The sequence below is a fragment of the Amphichorda felina genome, assembly GCF_050947745.1.
Source record: "Amphichorda felina strain 45539 chromosome Unknown scaffold_6, whole genome shotgun sequence".
In the NCBI taxonomy this organism is placed as follows: Eukaryota; Fungi; Ascomycota; class Sordariomycetes; order Hypocreales; family Bionectriaceae; genus Amphichorda; species Amphichorda felina.
In genome coordinates, this window is record NW_028145044.1 from 351,393 (window position 1) to 371,556 (window position 20,164).

The following is a 20,164-nucleotide window of genomic DNA, read 5'->3' on the forward strand; positions in this document are numbered from 1 at the left end:
CGAAGCGACTCATACATGTCATGCGATGCGGACATGTCCTTTCGCAACCCGGGGCTATACAAAATCTAAAATGAGATTGTATACCATCTTCAGGTTTCTAATAATACTCTCCAGTCGGCTATGGTGGCGTGGACTAATCGTTCCCATGTTACACTGCTTTCTATACAATAATACCTATTGGAAATCCTTAGGAGGGAATTTTGGCACTTCTTGGACAATGAAGTATTCTTGAAATGCCTCCTGAGCAAGGTCAGGCGACAAACCTGCGTATGGAGGTTTTTGGGACTTGGAATGCCCCTCTTCCTTCCCTGACCTGTCAAGCAAACTTCGTAGTCGGATTTAGAAGCAATCCATCCAAGTAAAGCATGTTGTAACGCCCAGTCTCATCATCCTTGATTGGGACTGCCTCCGGCATGTTTGCGAGACGACTTGTGAATCCTCTGGATAAAATCTGTCCCAAGACCCTTGCAGCCTTGATGGTCTCAACCGTTTCATCAGAGAGGCCTCCCACCTCGTCGCGGAACGTGCCCCAGAATGTGTCCTGGAGGTCGTCGTAGTCGTCATATCTGGCCCAGCCATTCTTGAGATGCAAGTGAGCGGCCAGAGCCTGTAGAGAGTGTAGGTTTGTCCCAAACGGGCCGATCTCTGCTTCTGCCCAGTCAATTACCCCAACCAAGTTGAAAGTGGCATCATCGACGAGAATGTTGCAAACCCCAAAGTCCTTATGGATGAGGACCATGGGAAGAGAGAGTATCGCAGGCAACGATCTTTGAAGGGATCGGATGATGGGATGAAATCGCTCTGGAAGACTGAAGAGCAGTCGTAATTCACGTTCGAACCTCTGACTAAGGCCATCACGAAAAGCGGCATCGACCTGTTGAGGATTGTTCCAGGAACGGGCAAAGAATCTAGGAGCCAGGTCAGCAAGGAAGGGAGCCAGTTAGAGGGATAAAGAGCATACCGAGCGACATCAGTCATCAAATTCTTCCGTAGAGCGAAGTACTCCGGGGAGTTGTTGGAAATGTTGTGACTCAGGACGAAGTCAAGGTGACTGACGCCCCTGATTCGGCTCATCACGTAGACGAGCAGCGGTTCCTTTCCCTCAGTATCGCTCTCGCCGCCGAGTTGACCTTTGAAAGTGACTTCTGGTGCATACTCACCAAAGATACGGCGGGCGAGCGCAGAAGTCTCGACCTTCAGCTCCAGTGACTTGAGTCGGAACTGGACGACAAAGTCAAGATTGGGTCCCGCATATACCGAGTAACTGCAAACGCCTTGCACGGCGACTGGGATAGGGCTGCCTCCCACGAGCTCCTGGGCCCGCTTGTTGCATTCTGTCTGGCTGCTTGTGGTCTTGTTAAAAAATTCGACAATCTCTTCGTCTACGGAGTATTCTTCAATGGTGGCAGCCATGATCCTCAATAAGATGACTGTTAACAGAATCAACGGAATGTGGAGGGGTTGTCCGGGTTTCAAGGCATTGGAGATGAGAAACAAGCTGGCAGCCTGAGTACGGCGGACGATTACGGTGGGATATTAGGCAAATGTAATACAGTCGCACATTAGGCAAGGTCCGCAAAAACTGCAATTATGGGAAAACACCACCTTACCTGATGTGCAACCGTAATAAAGGGGTCGTGCGGCTGGAGCAGTGTTGGTTGGCAGACTGCAGGGCACACAGGTTGGGTCAGATCATCACGGAGTAAGGTAGGGATTGTTCAAAGGTAGGGCCTGGTTGATAAAAACGGTGAGCTTGCTCCTTTGTCATCTCGCTGACAAGAGCTAATAGCTAAATACAAGCGATTGATACATGATTCCCTGAAGACTCGACCGTTCCCCAAACTTGTTCATAAACATGCAACACCTCCAACACTTCCTCCCCATCTAGCGACGCTCATGGTTCCCACAGTTGCACCCGTAACCCGCCGCCGCCCTCGCCAGCTTGGCCTTGCTCAGCTCCCTCGGCTGAGGCAGAAACTCCCTCCCGCTCAGATCCCTGGGCGCGCTCCTCCGCTCCGCCAGCGACGACCGCTTCGTGCCCGAGCCCGCCGCGTAGATGCTGTTGAGCCAGTTGGCCAGCCGGTAGCCGCCCTTGGCAATCTGCAGCTCGATGGTCGGCGCCGTGCTGTTGGAGTACTCCGGGAACAGGTCGCCCTTCTGCAGCGCCTCGACGCCGTCGGGCATCACGATGCTGCATACATAGGCGTTGGCGTCGGTGGCCCAGCGCGTTGCCGTCGTCACCGCGTCCGAGATGTCGTCGCCCTCGATCCACCCGGCCGCCTCGTCCTTGTACGTGCCCGAGTCGATCTCCTGCACCAGGTCGCCCGCCCACGACTGCGCGTCGGTCAGCTCGTTGCCGCCGGCAATCACCTTCGGGATGTACGTGTCCCAGTCTGAGTGGAGGTTGTCCTCATAGCCCTGGAAGGTCACGTTGATGCCGTTGCCGCCTTTCTCGTAGGCCTCGTCGTGTAGCGGCTGGACTATGTCGCCCAGGAAATGCACGAGGAACTTCAGCGCCTCGGCGACGTTCTCGTCCGACAGGCGCCCGTCGCCCACACGCTGCGTGTAGTTGGCGATGGCACTGACAGAGCAGCCCTCATTGCCGCAGTCGCGCTCATAGTCGAGATTGCAGTCAGACGGCGGGGAGTCTTCGGCGTCGATAAAGTGCAGTGGCGACGACCACTTGCCCTCGGTAGTGCCGCGGTATTCGTCGGCCCACGATGCGATGTTGGCAAGGTACGAGTCTGATGTGTCGCCGAGGAGGCCCTGCGCCCAGCTGGCGGTTCCCTCGTCGACATAATTCTGCGCGACGTAGGCGACAGTCGCATGTCCGAGGACGCCCCAGGCATGGGCCATGGGAGCGGCAGCGAGGCCGGCGATGAGGTAAGTAGCCATTGGCAGGATATCACTTGTAAGTTAAGGACTATGTATGAGGGTGCCAGGTACAGAGACGGCAATGGGGGATTTTCCCAATCTCCATTGTCGTCCCTCTATTTGTACGTTGATTCACAGTCACCCGTCTCGGTGTTCACCGGTTCTTATGTTTGGTTCCTCGCAAAGGTCCCCTCCCTTTGCGGGTCTATATGCCGATCAGGCCGTTATGTTTCGGATTGCCGGCGCCTACGGGGCATGCCGCCCACATGCCGTGCTACCCATGCACAGGTGAGATGCGATGCGTTGAAGTTTTGAACTGCGAACTTGGGGAGGTCGGAAAAAGCGGCATGTGTCTCTGCAGATCTGATAAACGTGATGCGAATCGCAACAGGAGTCGCCGCCGAAAGAGGAAGCTCAGAGCATCACCAACCATCATCACAATCCGTGTTACCCGATCGTCAATGCTGCGTCCACCTGTTCCATACGCTGCCCTCAATCAACCCCACGAGCCTTCATGAAGTCGACAAGATCGAAGAAGCTCTTCTTGTACCTCCTCTCCTGCGTCGTCTTGTTCACTGTCTGGATCCCGAAGTTGCCATCTTTGTCTCCAAACTCCCTTCTCAAACATTAGTGGCTTTCTACTCTCCTATAGGCGCCGAACAATTTACTCACCAATTGTCACTGTAGCTCCAGGCATACGCCCCAATAACCTTGACGCCGTCCTCCCATATAGACTTGAGCACCTCAGACATGAAGCTCAGATAGTAGACGCTACGAGGGCTGTCAAACAGCTGATCTGGCAGGTCCTTATCCCTCTCGCCGTAAACCGGAAAGCCGAACTCGGTGAGCGCCACAGGCGCACGCCATGTGTTCCAGAGATAGTTGAGATAGCTCCGCAGGTACGTGGGGGTGAGGTAGACGTAGGTCTGCGACCGGTAGCCGATATTCCAGCCGTGAACGTCGGCCGTGGTCTGGTTGACGCAGTATGGGCGGTACGGCGATGAATAGTTTGCTGCGCATTCCAGGATGCTCCCCTTGTCTCCCGGCGTGGGCGGCGCAATAACCGTGGCCGTGTACGGATCGATGCCGAGATAATCGGCCGTCCCGTTCATGTACTCCAAGTCCTCGGAGGTCAGCGGGACGTAGTCGTGAATGGTGGCCTTGTACGACTCAGGGTAGTCCTTGCCGAGGAATATGGGATTGCAGAAAAGCCCGAGCTGGAACGAATTGAAGTGGTCTGCCGCATAGACATCGGCCTCGCTTTTAGGGTCCCGCGGAACGCCAAAGTTGTTGTTGAACTTGAGCGAGATCTTGCCCTTACCCTGGAGCTCCTCCTTGTAGAAGTGGTAGACGCGCGAGTGCGCCTTAAGCACATTGTAGATGGACTTGCCATTGTGGGAGTATAGGAAGGGTTCGTTAAAGGTATACCAGGTAGAGACGCGATCTGAGAAGTGCGTCATGGCGATTTTGGCGTAGTTGATAAAGGCATCTGGGAAAGTCTCGTTCTGGTATGCACCATTGACATAGCCAATGTCTGGGAGAGCAGCAGCCTCAGTCAAATTGCTCCCGAAGAACTGAATGGGAGTGTCAAAGTGCAGGAGAGTAACCTCTGGAACCATGCCCTTCTCGATGATAAAGTCAATGACATCGTTGTAGTGGTCAATCCCCTCCTGGTTGACAGGTGTCCCGGGTAGGGCAAACGGCACGATGCGGGTCCAGGCAATGCTGAATGCAAAGTACTTGACGCCCATGGCAGCAACACGCTCAATATCTTGCTTGTAGTAATAATAGTGCTCATTGGTGACGTAGCTCTTGGGACGGTCATCCTGAACGAGAATGTCCATTAGTGACGGCGTCTTGCCTTCCTCAGCCGTGGCTCCCTCGATCTGTGAGCAGGAACTCGAGACGCCAAAGGCGAAGCCCTCGGGAAAGTTGTAGCAGTCTGTCGGACCGAAGTAATCGCGCGGTGGGAGTACAAGCTCCTCACTGGGAACAGGGACGGGTTCTACTGTGGTGCTGAAGACAGCCGTCTCGGTGAAGTTGGGAGGGTTGGCGTACTCCCATAGGGCCGTCCATGCCGCGCTGCCATAGGGGCTGTGGGTGTCGGTGGCGGAAGTTGTAGCATTGGGGTCCCACTTCCCCCAGGAGGTGTATGACTGCGAGGGAATCAGAGTCACGAGGGACTCGGGCGGAGCAGCGTATGTAGTTGTCGCCGTGGGGGAGGGTCGAGATGTCGCATACCGCACCGTTGTCGTGAGAGTATAGCTGAAGGGGGTGAATGAATATGTCGGCTCGCCATCATCGCTGCAGTTGCATTGTGGTCGCTCCGTGGGACCCTCGGTTGGGAGAAAGACTTGTTGAGAAGTCACCACAGATGCCAGAAGCAGCTGGGTAATGGTTCTCCTGACCATCATGGGTGATGAGATGTAGATAATGCTCAATTGGTGGGGAAGTAGTGTCCATCTTCTCAGTCTCTAGAACCGGCTTTCCTAAGTGTATATACCCTCGTCGAAGGTCTCTTCCGAATTAATTTGAACTCCGTTTCGATTTGGTCACAATCTCCGCATTTCGAAGCCATCGCCTCCAGCCCATTCATAGTTCGGGCCGATATGTTGGGGACCTTCGCCATTTCTCCGACAAGAAGCTGGGGGAGGGAATCAATCTCATTAGAGCGTGATTAACTGATGGTCTGTTCATTTGATCATTGATCGTCGCTTGCCCATGAACGAGCATCTTCCCCGCTTACTCCGCATGACAAAAGTCGAAAAGATGGGGTAATAGGTTACCCAATGGATATGATTGATGATGATTTTAACATGGGATAGTAGTCCCTTGGCACACAATTGTCCGTTTCTCCGCCAATTTCTCCGCCCCGGATCTTCGGGAGAAAACGTGCCTTGGGCCGACATAAACGATTGCACCCCCGAGATGAGGTCGAGTTCGCGACAGGGCTAGTCTAGCTCCAATATGGCCTTAATTCTATTCTGCTACATACGGCTAGTCATATCCCGTCGACAAGTCCAGTTGCATCATTCTCGGATGCTATCACCTATTTTAACAGTTTCTATACGTATCATAACATTGTTGATCAAAATTACGCTGAGTTGGCTTCTGTAATTCTCCCATCATTAATAAGCGTATTCAACCCTCTATAAGTAACCCCTGCTAGAGTTAGAAACTGGTTAATCATAACGAACTCCTAACCTCCTATCCTGATGCCAACCTATATCATGACTGGGTATCATATTGACAGGCCACTTACCCTAAGCAGCCATATAAGAGCGATATGACGCTAATGACCTTAGCCAGCTGTGTGTTGATGAACCCGCGAGGAGCGGACGTCACATGTGTGAATATGAATGGATTTATGTGTACGAATATGATCAAGAGGACAAGGGAGGAGAAATATACAACAAGTTGGATTTCGGTGCTTTTCGGAGCTTGCGTCGCGGGTAGAGTCTTGGCTATCAGATGTAGATCTTTTGACGGAGGATTTTACTACATCGTCGCAGAACGCTAACTGTTGTATGGGCTGGATTCCATGGGGCTTCGGGACTACATAGCGCTTCTTCATTCTGTTCACCAACGCTTGTCATCTCATTCACCCCTCAGGCTTCTTATCTGTTGCTTCAGCTCTGGGGGGAACCCGTACATGATTCGTGACAATTCAAGCCAGCCTCCCAAAATTACACATGTATTCGTCTTCCGGGTCGACCTCGAAATCGAACCGGACAAGATCCTCCTTGTAGGGGAACAGGTATGTTTGAGTGACCCTACAGGCAGGAGTATTAGATAATTTTGATCTCTATTCTTTCATAGGAAGTTTTGTTGACTAGAAAAGGCAATCTCACCAGTGGTGCTCTTTGCTAGCTTGATACTCCTCTAGAGCCTTTTTGTCCTCGTGGAAGCTGAGCAGGGCGTACTGGAAACCCTTGCTCCTTTCAATGGGATCCGTAATAGAAGGACCACCTACAAGGAGGCGGCTGTCCTTGACGCATGGGAGGTCCTTGAGCTTCTTGAGCTCCTTGACGAAGGTATCCTTGTGTTCTTGGGTTACTTCGGGGCGGAATTTGAAGCAGACTGCGTGTCGGGGGTGTCCACGGTTTTAGTAATTTGTTGTGGGATTCATGGTAGAAGACAACATGAACTGACCCATGTGAACGATTGTCATGATTGTAGAAGTTGAGGCGGCTGGAAGCGTTAGGAGTGAAGGCACGAGTCGGAGGCTGGGAATGGGCACCATATGTACCTAGTAACCTAGTGTATGAATGGCGATGTGCAACAAAACGGGTGTGCAAGTGTCAAGGTTCGAGACTAGGACTTTTTCAATCAGACTTGTAATGGACAAGAAGCTCGATGAGATGATGAGAGGGCGCCCTGGAGTGAGTGCTCCCAAGTCCCATCATAGGTGTGCCCCTCAAACGGCTTGGATGGGTCTCGGGCTTTCGTCCGGTGTCGGTGACATGCCGACCGGCGACCACCGCCCCCCCCACATTTCCCGTCTGCGACTCTCCGGTCCTGTTCTAAATTACATGTACGCATGTCTGGGGATGAGTCAAGAGTCTCAAACACATGCCAATGATGGCAGACTCAGCATTGGTAATGGAAAGCGTGGATGAGTAACAACCCAGGCGATCAATAAAGCGACTTTCGCAGAAACACCCTTGTCGATGTGACTGACTGACGCACGCCATTGCTCCATAGGTACCGATGTCGGTAAGCCCAGTGGAAATAAAGGACGACACAAGGCTAGAGTCGAGTCGGCCCCACGTCAATCACTATCTTTCCAAACCGTCTCGAGGTCAAAATTCCCATGACAATGCCTCTGCCTCAATCACCGATGGCGATACGGACCTGGTCCAAGGATCAGTATCTCATATCGACCGACGCTTCTTTGATTTCGGCAGCAGCACTTGGTGAATTATTTGATACGGGTGCAATGTACTGGGCGATATCACTCCCTGTGGATCAGATAAGACAAATGCTAGATGCCTCTCTCTGCTTTGGCTTGTTCGAGCTGACAAGCGCGTCCGAAAAGGTAAGCTCGTCCGCAGTGCATTTAGTGATTTGCATGTAACCAAGCCTCACACATGATGACAGAAGTTTATCGGCCTCGCCCGCGTAGTGACAGACTCTGTCACCTTTGTCTATCTCACCGACGTATGGGTCCACTCGGCGTATCAAGGAAAGGGCATCGGAAGCTGGCTGGTCAAGTGCGTGCAGGAGGTCTTTGAGGGCATGCCGCATCTCAGGCGCAGCCTTCTATTCACAGGAGATTGGGAGAGATCTGTTCCATTTTACGAGAGACTTATGGGTATGTCTGTGATGAACTCACAGCCGGGGCAAGGGCTGGCCGTGATGGAAAGGAAGGGAAGAGGACATCCCAGCTACGGCCGCGAGGGTTCGTCTTACAACTGACGATAGGAGGAAAATTATGGGAGAGGCTATTGTCGAAAATCATGTTGAATGGTATCTCGTCTTTTCCTTGTGGCTGTAAAGACCGCATGGAAAACGATGTGGGGTCTCTTGGTGGTAGGAGCGGTACACTGTACTGTGGCGGCAGGGATAAGAGGGCATCTACGCACTGTAAACAACTCAGATTGTACAACATCCTTGCCCGCGTCAATCAACCGCTTTACAGGTCTGGTCAGCCTTGTGGCACTTGGCAAGAATTACGGCTGCCTAAAGCCCCTCAAGAGCCAAGACTAATACGGTAAGTAAACCACAATGGCGACTGTAACCGTGGCTGAACTACGCCCAGCTGTACGCCCAGTTGCGGTTCCTCAAGAAATCACCCCGTGATCAGAATGAACGCCGCCCGCATGATATGTGTGCCGTGACTTTGTACAAATATGGCGTGAAACCCACATCTACAACGTGCAGATGTGACGCTCATGTTTACGGATACTGCAGCCACAATATCTAATGCAATGAATGATGATTTATGTTGAGTGAGGTCTCAGATATATACTTCTGGCGCCATTTTCGATTTTGGCCCAACCACGAGTTCGGGCCCCTCTCTCTTCACCATCATCAATCATTACCTTCAATGTTATCCACCCCAACTTATGAGCTCTGGCAGACTGGCATACAGAGGTGGATGATCGTTTGATCGCAATACCGTCATGAGTTCTGAATTCCCCCAGTCGGCCCAAGAGGCCGAGCAGCACATTCGTCAAATCCGCCGCGAAAAGGGCTTGAGCGATCGTCAAGGCGCAATTGCCAACAATGCAGCCGACCTTGAGGCTGCACTCCAAGTGTGAGTACGATAGCAGTAGCACCATCATTGAAATATTGACCGCGGCAGACTCTCCATTGACCTTTACCAAACAACCACGCACTTCCTGTTGGAGCTGATCCAGAATGCCGATGACAACAAGTACAATCACCCAGACGTGCCCACACTGCGCGTCACACAATCTTCACGCCGGCTCCGCATCGACTGCAACGAGCGAGGGTTTTCACGCCAGAATGTCGAGGCCATTTGTCGCATCTGCAAGAGCACCAAGAGCGGCCGGAGCAAGGCTGCCGGCTTCGTGGGCGAGAAAGGTATTGGCTTCAAGGCCGTCTTCAAGGTGGCCTCGACCGTCAGCATCGCCTCGGGCCATTACCAGTTCAAGTTTACGCGGAACGGCCACTTGGGAATGATTGCCCCGATCTGGAGTCCGTTCCCTGACACAGTCATACCCGGGTGGACGTCAATAATACTAGATCTGGATGATGACTGTGACGAGGCTGCCATCGCAGACGAGCTGCGGCGGTACGATGCCCGGATCCTTATGTTTCTGAGGCGACTATGCCGGCTAGAGATCAACGTGAATTTTCGGCGCAAAAGATGGAATGTATCATCGCCTCCAACAGCAAAGTTCAACCATGTTTTCACCCGCCAGGGACAAGAACACGGCTACTCTTCATATAACCCGTCCATCATGTCTCTTGGAGAGAATGACGAGCTGAAGCAATACCTCGTCTGGCGACATACAGCAAACAAGTTACCTGTCGAGACCCGACGTCCCGGAATAACCAGCTCTGAGGTTATCCTTGCCTTCCCCCTGGGAAATGACGCCCAGACCCCTGAAATCGCTCCCCAGAGTGTTTATGCCTTCCTCCCGATCCGGGAGTACGGGTTGGATTTTCTCATCCACGCCGACTTTCTCCTCGCTACGAACAGAGAAGAGATTATGATCGATTCTCCCTGGAATAAGGCCCTAGCGTCCGCTATTGCCGTCGCCCTGGTTGACGCCGCCGTTTACATGAGCGGGCTTCCTGAGAGGAACCGTCTGCGATACCACTGGATCTCGTACCTTCCACGCAACACTCCAATCAACCCACTAATAAAAGACATACGATGGGAAGCTTTCCAGAAGCTACGAGAGACTCCAGTCATTCACTCGCAGCAAGTTGGCAGAGAGAAGAAGAAACCGACGTCCTTGACCATAATCCCAGAACTCTATTGCGACCACAAGGGGATCCCTTTTATGGGGCTATCTAGGAGCGGAGAGTTCGTGTCACCAGAGTACGCGTGGATATATAACGACGGCAAAAACTGCATATTGACGGAGCTGGGCGTCAAGACCATGTGGAACGAGAATTTCATGGCGAACATGGTCCGTTTACTCCAGAAGGACGCGGCGGGCTTTTACCAAAACAAATCACTGGAATGGCACGCCAGCTTCTGCCACACGCTACACACTATCGTCATACAAGGTATCCAGCGGAGCCAGCTTTCCGAGACGTCGTGGCAAGATTCCCCCGCGGCAAAGTTCTTGCTGCAACTGCCTGTCATTCCTCTCCGGAGAGGCAGCGGTGCCGCGCGGTGGTCCAAAGCATTAGAGAAGACATGGGCCGGCATCTATTATGAAGAGATCAGCTCAGGGGCGGCTCGAATACCGGAAGGGATTCAAATCGAGGTAGTGGATCCAGAAGCTGCCAGGAATCCCAACTGTCGACGACTGTTCGATCTTCTTGGCGTTAAAACCATGGGTGACGCGAATATTCGCTCTGCCATCCTAAGCACGCATCTCTCTGACACCTTCAAACCCGAGTCCCTGCAACCGCATGTCCTAGCTTCGCATCTCATATTCCTGTTCAATTCAGGCTGGACATTGAGTAGCGACGATACCTGCGACTTTTGGGTTGCCCCCAAAGAGGGAAAATGCCGTCGCGCCTCGAACATGTATCTCCCGTCCAACGTCCCAGGCGCCGCCTGCAAGATGCTTCCGCCGGCCGGACCAGATACAGCATACGGGTTCCTTCATCCATCATACATGGAAATACCCATGGAAAGAGAAAATCAGGCTAAATGGATGGAGTGGCTCCAGAAAAACACTAGGATTGCCGTGTACCCTCGCATCTACAACCCAGAATGGCCCAAGTCGCCCATCATCCACCCCGACTTTCAGCGCCTTTTGGAAACTAAGGTCCCCTCATTGAAGTTTCTCGAGCTACTACGAGACGGGTGGGATTACTATAAGACGTTCCTCGATGAATCATCCATCAACGTGACCAACTCACCCATACCGAGTCCCCATGTGTCTCAACTGAAAAGTCTTATTGGGGAGACGTTGGTCCCCTGCAAAGGGTCCGCATCGGCTGCTCGACTCAAGTCGGCATATATTCCCTACGACAGTCTTATTGTTGGTAGCCGCGATCTCGTACCGTTCCTCGACCTGCCAGACTGGGAGAACCGTGCCTGGGAGCCCGTCATCAAGGGGTTGAACATCCGAAACAGACCCTGCCTGGAATTTTATCTCGACTGCTTGCGCGGTTGCAAGGACAAGTCAGATATTTCAGCGCATACTGTGTTCTTTTTGATGGCCAACATTCAAACCGAAGCCGCAACTGGTCTTGAAGGACTCCGGTGAGCTAACTCCACCAAAACCATTATAGTTGGCCATTATCATGAAGTACCCAGCTAATCACCTGGTCATATATATAGTCGGGCGTTTCACGAAGAGAAGCTCATATTCATCCCCGCCGAGGAAAAGGGCGGCGGCACCCACACTTGGGTCGGAAGCGGACAATGCGTCTGGAAGGGCGAGCCCTGGATGGCCAAGTTCCACGTCCTCCAAAAGCACTACCCGGACCTGGGGAACCTCTTCCAGAGCTCACTGATGATCCAGGACACCGGGATGGAGCACATCGTCCAAGAGGCAATTGCAATCCCCGAGACAGACGCCGCTACCAGGTCCACCACACGGATACAAGCCCTCTTACTCGCGCTGACGTACCACCTGGTCCAAGGCAACGGCAGCACCTTGGATGGAAAACTTAGGGAGCAACACAAGTCGAAGCTCCTCTGCGCAAGGATGTTCCCCATCGTTTTGGGGACTCGGAACCAACCTTTTGAGCGACTTGCCGCCGTCAAGGACAAGGAACCGTGGCTCATTGCGGATAGGGCAATCTTCCGGACGCTGTTCCGCGGCGTCTTGCCTGTCCTCGCCCTAGATGCTGAGTTTCTCATAAAAATCCAGCCCTTGCTTGTAGCTCTCGGGCTGCGTGATAGGTTCTTGAGCCGTATCTCGACCAACGTCACCGAGGCTCATGGCCAAGTCACTCTGCTTGAAGACATCACGGGCGAGTATCAGAGACGGAGCGAGTTCCTCTTCCGGTAGCAGCCCCTCAACTCCTCTCACCACTGACAAGATTCAGGCTTGGCTGACAAGTGTACACAGACTCATGCCGCTCGGCCAGCCCGACCAAGCCCAGCTCCGCTCCAAGTTCCGCAGTATCGAGGTCTTCTCCGCAGAGACCATCACGCAGTTCTGGCGCGCCCCACTGGGTGTAAGGCAGGTCCAGAGCAAATCGACAACCGGCCAGGCATTTCTGGAATCAGACTACTTTGGCGACCTGCGAATTTACATACCCGTTGGGTATGAGAGCGAGCCATACCCGTTCGAATTGGCAGAGCAACTACGCGAATTTTTCAGCATCGCCGTCGAGCATCGCGATTTGGTGCTGCTGGTTTTGTCTGGCAAGTTGAACAGGATACAAGAAGTGTTTTCCAGTCGGTCTATTGGGAACTTGATCGACGAGAATGCGGACGGCGAATTGGCTACGGCGGATGACGCTTGGCGGGATGGTGAGGGAAGCACCGTGGGCGATACTCCAGGACGTGATAACAAGCAGAAGAGCCAAGGCAGCTCCCGCATTGGTCGGATTCTCAATCCCAAGAGATTCCACCCGTCCTTCTTTAAGGAGGGCGATGGCTCTTCCGAGGATCTCCCCTCGTATAGCGCCGCTGTGGCTCGGACAACGCATGGAGCTGCGAGCAGTGGGACAGGGCGTCCTAGGAGGAAGCTTCCACCGATATTTACTCTCCCCTCGCTTCAAAATACCATCCAGGACGTGCAATTCCACCAGAAGGATGGCGCCATTGTCGGAGAGCAGCCAAAGACTCCGCCGTCTGTACTCGGTTTCTTGAAGGGCTTGGCGCAGCGAGATGTCGACGTTGGGGAGATGATTGTACGTCACCCCCTCTCTCCCTTTAAAATACCCCCCTTGGCCTCTAACGTGTAGCTAACATGTCTATAGGTTTCCAACGCTTTGCGAGCAATACTAGGCCCCCAGTATGATGCCGACGTGGTGTGGTCGCCACGGAACAAGAGGAAACCAGGCCACTCCGCCTTCAGCTTCAGCGACTCGCAGGGACGATTCGGGTCCTTTCTAATGCGCCTTGAGGGAAGGACAGGAAAGGCCCAGGGGTACACCAAGCTGACGTATTACCTTGATGTCAAGGTGTCGCAGAACCCTGAGTCGGGAGATTTCGAACTTACACAGGCAGAGCTCGACAAGGTGCGTTTCCTGATTCTTTTTTCCGTTTGTCTTTCTGCTTTGGGACGAATAGCTTCACGTAGATTGTTTCCATCTTGGCTGACACCACCACAAAGGCGCGCCAATTCTCGGTTCACTCGGAGGAGCCGTCCGATATGAAATCGAACAAACAGGTGTCCGTCCTGGTACACATTTCCAACGTGCGAGTGGAGCCCAAGATTCTCTTCCTCGTCGACCCCTGGGACTTGATCAGTGACAAGCAGCTTATTCTAGAGACGGACGCAAAGTACCGTGCCACCTTGCGCCTTCGGTCTCCCGATGGGCCAGGGACGAGTCAAGGGGCAGATGATGCGGGATTTGACACTGTTCAGTTTGGAGAGGACAGGTCACCGAGGGCAGGACCGGCGGATGAAGAGCCACCCGCATATGCAGACAGAAAAGGGAAAGGGGTTTCGACAGGCAACTGAGCAGAGGAGGGTATCTAGAAGCGTTTCGGAGTTGGAGAGCCATGGTCTAGACTTTTGTAGCTATTTAATTCAATTCTAGGAGATCTAACCCTGAGGTTGGAAATACAAGCAGCTCTTCCCGCCTCACCGAACGTTGTCCATACCCCTCTTGACTCTCTTGACTCCTCCACTTAGACGTTTCCTCGTCTCCGCTTCCGCTTCATGTTTTCCCCATCCATCTCCAGGTCGTTCGCTGTCCTCCTGGATTTCCAAGAGCTTCCTCTGACCTTAAGGGACATCCGCAGCGCTGTCATGGCCATTTGTGGAGGCGACAGGTCTAGAAGCTGCACCATTTGCTTTTGATCTTTTCTTCGGTTCCTTGGCGGCCGTCTATGGCGTGCCAGTGGGGTCGGCCTCGTCCGATTCAGTTTTCTTGACACCCCAAGGACTACTGTCGTCGTCCGCATCCAACATCTCCTTCCTAAGGAAGTGCCTGATCAAGTCAACAGATGCAAGAATAGCCCCTGTAGCATCGATGACCTTTGGCTTATTGTTGTCATTAGAGTGCTAGAGGGAGTTTCAAACGTCCACGGCCAAAGCCACCTCAGTCACCTGCCTAATGGGTACATTTATATAATATCCCACCGTAAAGCCCCACTACTTCGCCCCCCAGCTCGTAGACGTAAGCTCGTCAGCTCGTCAGCACGGATGATGTACCCTGGGACACGTCGCGTCCCTGGCGTCACCCAAGGTGCTTTATCAACGTGTTGGCGTCACAGAAAAAAAAAATGCTCTCGCTCAATATTTCCACTTTCCACAATCATCGTGAGGCCAGTATTAGGGCATCGCGCGACCATGACCAGCATGAATGGCTCGGCCAATGATGTCTCGGAAACGACAAGACTGCTGGGAGTGGCGCCAGAACAACATGAAGAACCCAACCACGAGTACGAGGGCCCGGCAAAGCTACAGGCGCGAAAAGTGTTGATACTTCTGGGAATCACCATCGTCACGATTGGCTTTGGGAGCAGTCTCTCCCTCGCGCCCCAGATCCAGATCATGGAGCAAATTCTCTGCGAGCGACACCGCAGCGCCGGCGTGTCGCAGACACCGTTGGAGGGAGGCTCAATGCCTGATTGCAAGTCGGATGACATCCAGTCTGAGCTGGCGCTGCTCATCGGATGGGCGGACTTTTGGCATCAGGTGCCTGGCATCATCCTGGCCCTGCCCTATGGTTTCGCCGCAGACCGCATCGGCCGAAAGCCTGTTATGGTGCTGAGCTTCATAGGCTTACTATTGGAAGACGTGGGGGTGCGCCTCATATGCTGGAGGAGTGCAAGCATCCCCATCGAGACCATTTGGGCCATGCCAGTGTTCCAACTGCTCGGTGGCGGTGGGCAGATTGCATCGTCCATGATCCTCACCATGGTTTCGGATGTATTCCCCGGCTCGCAAAGATCGTCCATCTTCTTCATCCTGTACGCTTGCATTCTTCTGGGCGAGATTGTTGCGACTCCGCTAAGCGCCCTGGCCATGTCGTGGACTCCCTGGTTTCCGTTCCTGGCTGGGCTAGCTGTTGAGTCCCTCGGTCTTATGACTGCCTTGATCGTGCCGGAGACAATGCCGGCAAATCCCACACAGCCGACAGACTCCAACTCGCAACAAGCGTCGCTTGAACCACCAGAATCGCCAACCCCGGCCAACTGGATGCAGCGGTTGAAGCAGAAATGCCTAAGTCTCAGGCAGCATGCGCATGGCCACCAAGTCAAGGTCATTGTCAACGTGCTGCTCGTCATTGCCTCTTTCCTGCTGGCAAGTATCGGGAACGAAGCAGTGCGATTCGTGGTCCAATATGCGTCAAAGAAGTTTTCGTGGGACGTTGCCAGGTCCAGCCTCCTAATCACTATCAAGGGCATCATCAACTTTGGCGCCCTTCTGTTTCTGCTGCCCCAGATATCCTCTGTCATGAAAAGATACATGTCATCCGTGCGAGCCGATTTCATCATTGTGCAGGGCAGCGTGTGCCTCCTAATGTTTGGAACGGCGGTGATGGCATTTTCTCAACATCCTGGAGGTTTTATATTCGGTATTATTTGTTTTGCTCTGGGCTGGGGCTACTACGCCGCCCTCCGCAGCGTGGCGATCTCTCTGGTGCTTCCGTCACAGACGGGGGCTCTCAATACAGCCATCGCTTTGGTACAGAGCTTTGGGGTGATGTCATCTGGGCCGGTCCTGGCATTTGCGTTCCGCCGTGGCATCTCTATGGGTGGAGTTTGGATGGGACTGCCGTACATGGTGGTCTCGCTTCTCTTTGTCGGCGCCGGGCTGTTGGTTATTGGCATTTCCCTACCTCGACAGGACGACCAAGCTCGGAGAGATGCAGGTGAAACAGACAGGGGCTCGGCTACATGCCATGATCCTTAGGGGGGAAAGGATAGACGTGATATTTGAGAATAACAGACACTATTGAACATTGGTTGGTGTAGGTTCTGCATTCACAGAAGTACATGGTGGGCTGGATATACTGGGGGTGATGACACTGAGGCTACTGATGAATAGCATCAACAATGACTGGAGCTTTGTAACACTTCAAATGTTCGAAAGATGGGTGAATGAGCTATAAAGTATAAGATCGATCGGGGGTTCACGCTCCAACAAAGAATACTGGTAATTGGGCAGCATGAGGCAGAGCAAGCTGAGTGCAGGCAATTCAAACTCTGATCCCAGGGTCGCCATTTGACATCTGCCCTTCGTGCGGACGATCTGCCTTCCGTTTCAAGCTATTACCCAAAGTCAGTGATGTACCTATGTGGCCTTTGGTTAGATCCGTGCCTCGTAAGCCAGCCGGAAATGCTCGATTTCTGCACATTGTGATGAAAGGCGGCTCCCTCCTAGACCGCCTCTCCTGTCGCCCAATAGACGCATGGTTATCCATAAATGCCTACATATACCAACAACATCAATGCCTGCGCCACTACACAGCCAACTCTCGCCGCCAATCATGTCTCCTGACTCATGGGACTGCCACGTCCACCCTGACTAAACCAACTGTACCAAAACCAATTAGAGCGGAGGCGACATGTCATGGTCTCTGAACTTCCCAAATCCAACCCAGCGAAGACGGTATCCTTCCTCCTCACGTCACGTCAACACTGCACCAGATCTGAAGGAGGGGTCCACCACCTAGGGGGACAACACGGCAATTGATATGAGCCAGCGACACCGCAGCGTTGCGCGACGAGCCCCATTGCCAGCTGGGCCCAATCTACCAACCTCGTCTCAAGACGCCCCAAAAGCTGGCTTCCCTGCGCCTATTACCAGTGTACCACCAGAGTTCGCAGAACCGCAACAACACAGCGCGAGCCTAATCAGTCGAGATGGTCCCTTTGGAGTCGCCCTACCTGGAATTCAGGCGACTGTTAGAGGTGATGTTGGCCATAGGAGGAAGCCAATTTCGGATGTGAGTGTGATTCTATAGGTTGCTGTGTAGTTTGGCATCGGAGGTATTGTCGTCATCATTCCAAGCCGACGATAGTAGGAACCCAGTGCCTCCGCGTTGGATGAGGTGCTACGGCAATCTAGAGGTCTTTCAGTGATTAACTCGCATTTATCTCTCCACTCTTATCAACACTACACCGTGCTACTACGCCGCGAGGGATCTATTTCGCTACCCGGGACCTCTCTAGACCGGTTGCTAACATCTCTCGCTTTTAGGATGCCTTACAATACTTGGACCTGGTTAGGACACGGCTCTCCAATAAGCCAGACGTGTATCGCCGTTTTCTCGATGTAATGAAAGACTTCACAAGTATATACCAACCTACCGAGGCTGATTTAAGAGATGTACTTAAACCTTACCAGGTGACCAGTCGTCCAATCCTAAACTGGAAGCACCAATTAAGATACCGAGAGTTTTCGAAATTATATCGCGCCTTTTCTCCGAAGACATTGACCTTTTGGATGGCTTTACAATTTTCTTGCCTGCTGGTTACTACATTGAGCGTAGTATCGGCAATACTACCACCACCGCCAGTCTTATGACCCCCATGGGACCCGCAATGATATTCACCACTCGGAGACAAATAGAAGGAGGTCATCATAGTTTTATTACCCACATTCCGTCAATCTACCCCAAATCTGATCACCGGCTGAATCAGCAACCTCAGAACGAATCTGGAAGCACGGACCCCGGCTACCGGGGAAGGGATACACCCGGTTCAACGGAGGATGTTGATACATGCCTGCCTGGCCCAAGTCATTTAGAACGGGTTTCCAAGCATGGTGACCAAAGGACATCTTCTCCGGAAAACTTTACAATTCCTGCTAACTTCAGTGAGCTCAATGAAATACAACTACAGCCTACACTTAAAGAGTCAGCAACAGCTGCACAGGATTTGGATGGACAATGTTCTTCAGGTCTTCGACAAGACATAGGCTCAGTCGCCGACCTATTGACTGATTCCGGTTACGCATCCGTCAGAGGAGATGTAAGACCCGCGTTCAAAGACGAGACAGGCCAGGTACTTCTTAGCACCGCGCACGATCCATCCCAGCTACCCATAGATGATTCAGAGGACGCTTCCACTACGTACTCCGTTGCCTGGAGTGTTCCTGAGGAAGAGCTCGACACGTACAAATTAGAGCTCTCTGAGGCGATCTACAAGAACATCTGTCGACACGTTCCTGATCCTGAACTCTTGAAATCTTTAACGTCGGCTTTGCCGTCTTTTTTGCGGTCTTTTGCACTCCGTCTGGGAGCTCCAGGCTCGAGTAAAGCAGAAAAGGAGGTCATGTATTTTGTTCACAAGCATAGAAAGTGCGTTCAGCGCCTCCCATATGTTTCTTCCTACGTGTGGAGCCTCCAAGAGCTAATTCCTTCACAGTGAAATTGCAAGGCGCTTCAATGACGTTTTCAAAGGCAATTCAGACGAGGAAAGCATGGTAAAATCAGAAGAAACCGTGGTGGGGTGGGACATCGGCCAGTGGCTGAAGGAGATCGGACAAGATGAAGGAGGGCCGTCCGAACAAGATGCGCCACACACCTGGAGTGATTTTCATGTGGACGATGAACTCGACGAGCAACCATCGTTGCCGGACAAGCGGGGCTACCGTGATGCCGTCTTCAATTCCGTCGCCTACCGATGGTTGATGGCAGCACTAGCCAAGACGCTTCTCCTTGCTCCCGTTCAAGGGGACGACGTTTGTGCCCACATCCAGTCCCAGGTTTCGGCGTCTCTAGTCCACAGCCGTTCAATCAGCAGCCGCAGAGCATCAGAAAGGCACACAATGCTTTTTGTTGCTCAGTGGAATCCGACAGACTTCCTACGCGAACAATTCACGGACAATTCCGACATTGGCCGACTTCTTGGCGAGACACTTACGCTGACGGGATCCGCCACTGATGCACAGGCTCTCCCGTGTGCAGAATATATGCTCCAGAACTGGCCGATGACTGGACCCACTATCCTTTCGTTACTGAAAACTGCGTTAGTTTCGGGAAACGAGGTGTCTGGTATAGTTCTAGCTGGTACTACCCAAGGGCTCTGTACCATTGCTGACTATTTGCAGGAGAGCTGCAGGATAAGTCTGCTATTAAATGCCACTTCAGGAAGTCACATTTAGACGTCCACGTTGAAAGCACTGCAGATACTATCTCGGAAATTGGAGAGCAACTTGGCTGGGTTGGAGCGGCCATGCGTCGCTCATGCTCAGAATCCGGCATTGCGACTTGTCGCCCGCGGATCAAGATATCTAGCTCAGCAACCGGGTCAGCTGTTTGCAGTATTTCTTTCACCATGGAGAAAGATTTTTCCCACAAACAGGGCACTAATCTCGGCCAATGTTGGCATGAATTATTTCAGAACCCAGTTGTGGTCACTGGCTACCCGATACTAAGAAGAACTCGATACAGTTCGGGCCTCGAGATCCCCCTGAACGTCATGTCAGAGTTAACGGAATCCCCTCGAGTAAACAAATATTTCGGGCGCCTCTTCCTCAAAGGATTTGCAACAGCACTAGTTCCGACTGAAAAATTGAACGATGGTGTACTTTGGCATCTCTACTATAGCGAA

At 52.6% G+C, this 20,164-nt stretch overlaps 6 protein-coding genes across 6 annotated transcripts; 2 read left to right on the top strand and 4 right to left on the bottom strand.

Moving 5' to 3' along the window:
- Positions 1-316: 316 nt before the first annotated feature.
- ACO1O0_005937 (phosphotransferase family protein) lies at positions 317-1,413 on the bottom strand (the record flags this gene model as incomplete). Its single annotated transcript, XM_083195342.1, has 2 exons — positions 317-908; positions 962-1,413. 2 exons carry the CDS (start codon positions 1,411-1,413, stop codon positions 317-319), a joined length of 1,044 nt encoding a protein of 347 aa, XP_083048358.1.
- Positions 1,414-1,884: 471 nt separating this feature from the next.
- ACO1O0_005938 (phospholipase C/P1 nuclease domain-containing protein) lies at positions 1,885-2,895 on the bottom strand (the record flags this gene model as incomplete). The annotated part of the gene is made up of 1 exon (XM_083195343.1): positions 1,885-2,895. One exon carries the CDS (start codon positions 2,893-2,895, stop codon positions 1,885-1,887), a length of 1,011 nt encoding a protein of 336 aa, XP_083048359.1.
- A 471-nt stretch (positions 2,896-3,366) lies between these two features.
- Positions 3,367-5,285, bottom strand: ACO1O0_005939 (glycoside hydrolase superfamily; the record flags this gene model as incomplete). Its single annotated transcript, XM_083195344.1, has 2 exons — positions 3,367-3,490; positions 3,547-5,285. 2 exons carry the CDS (start codon positions 5,283-5,285, stop codon positions 3,367-3,369), a joined length of 1,863 nt encoding a protein of 620 aa, XP_083048360.1.
- A 1,256-nt stretch (positions 5,286-6,541) lies between these two features.
- Positions 6,542-7,030, bottom strand: ACO1O0_005940 (Dabb family protein; the record flags this gene model as incomplete). The annotated part of the gene is made up of 3 exons (XM_083195345.1): positions 6,542-6,647; positions 6,726-6,954; positions 7,027-7,030. The coding sequence occupies 3 exons, from the start codon at positions 7,028-7,030 to the stop codon at positions 6,542-6,544; spliced, it is 339 nt and encodes a 112-aa protein (XP_083048361.1).
- A 1,969-nt stretch (positions 7,031-8,999) lies between these two features.
- ACO1O0_005941 (uncharacterized protein) lies at positions 9,000-14,114 on the top strand (the record flags this gene model as incomplete). Its single annotated transcript, XM_083195346.1, has 6 exons — positions 9,000-9,133; positions 9,182-11,734; positions 11,813-12,484; positions 12,549-13,338; positions 13,408-13,692; positions 13,764-14,114. 6 exons carry the CDS (start codon positions 9,000-9,002, stop codon positions 14,112-14,114), a joined length of 4,785 nt encoding a protein of 1,594 aa, XP_083048362.1.
- Positions 14,115-14,948: 834 nt separating this feature from the next.
- Positions 14,949-16,517, top strand: ACO1O0_005942 (MFS transporter; the record flags this gene model as incomplete). Its single annotated transcript, XM_083195347.1, has 1 exon — positions 14,949-16,517. The coding sequence occupies one exon, from the start codon at positions 14,949-14,951 to the stop codon at positions 16,515-16,517; it is 1,569 nt and encodes a 522-aa protein (XP_083048363.1).
- Between the last annotated feature and the right edge of the window lie 3,647 nt (positions 16,518-20,164).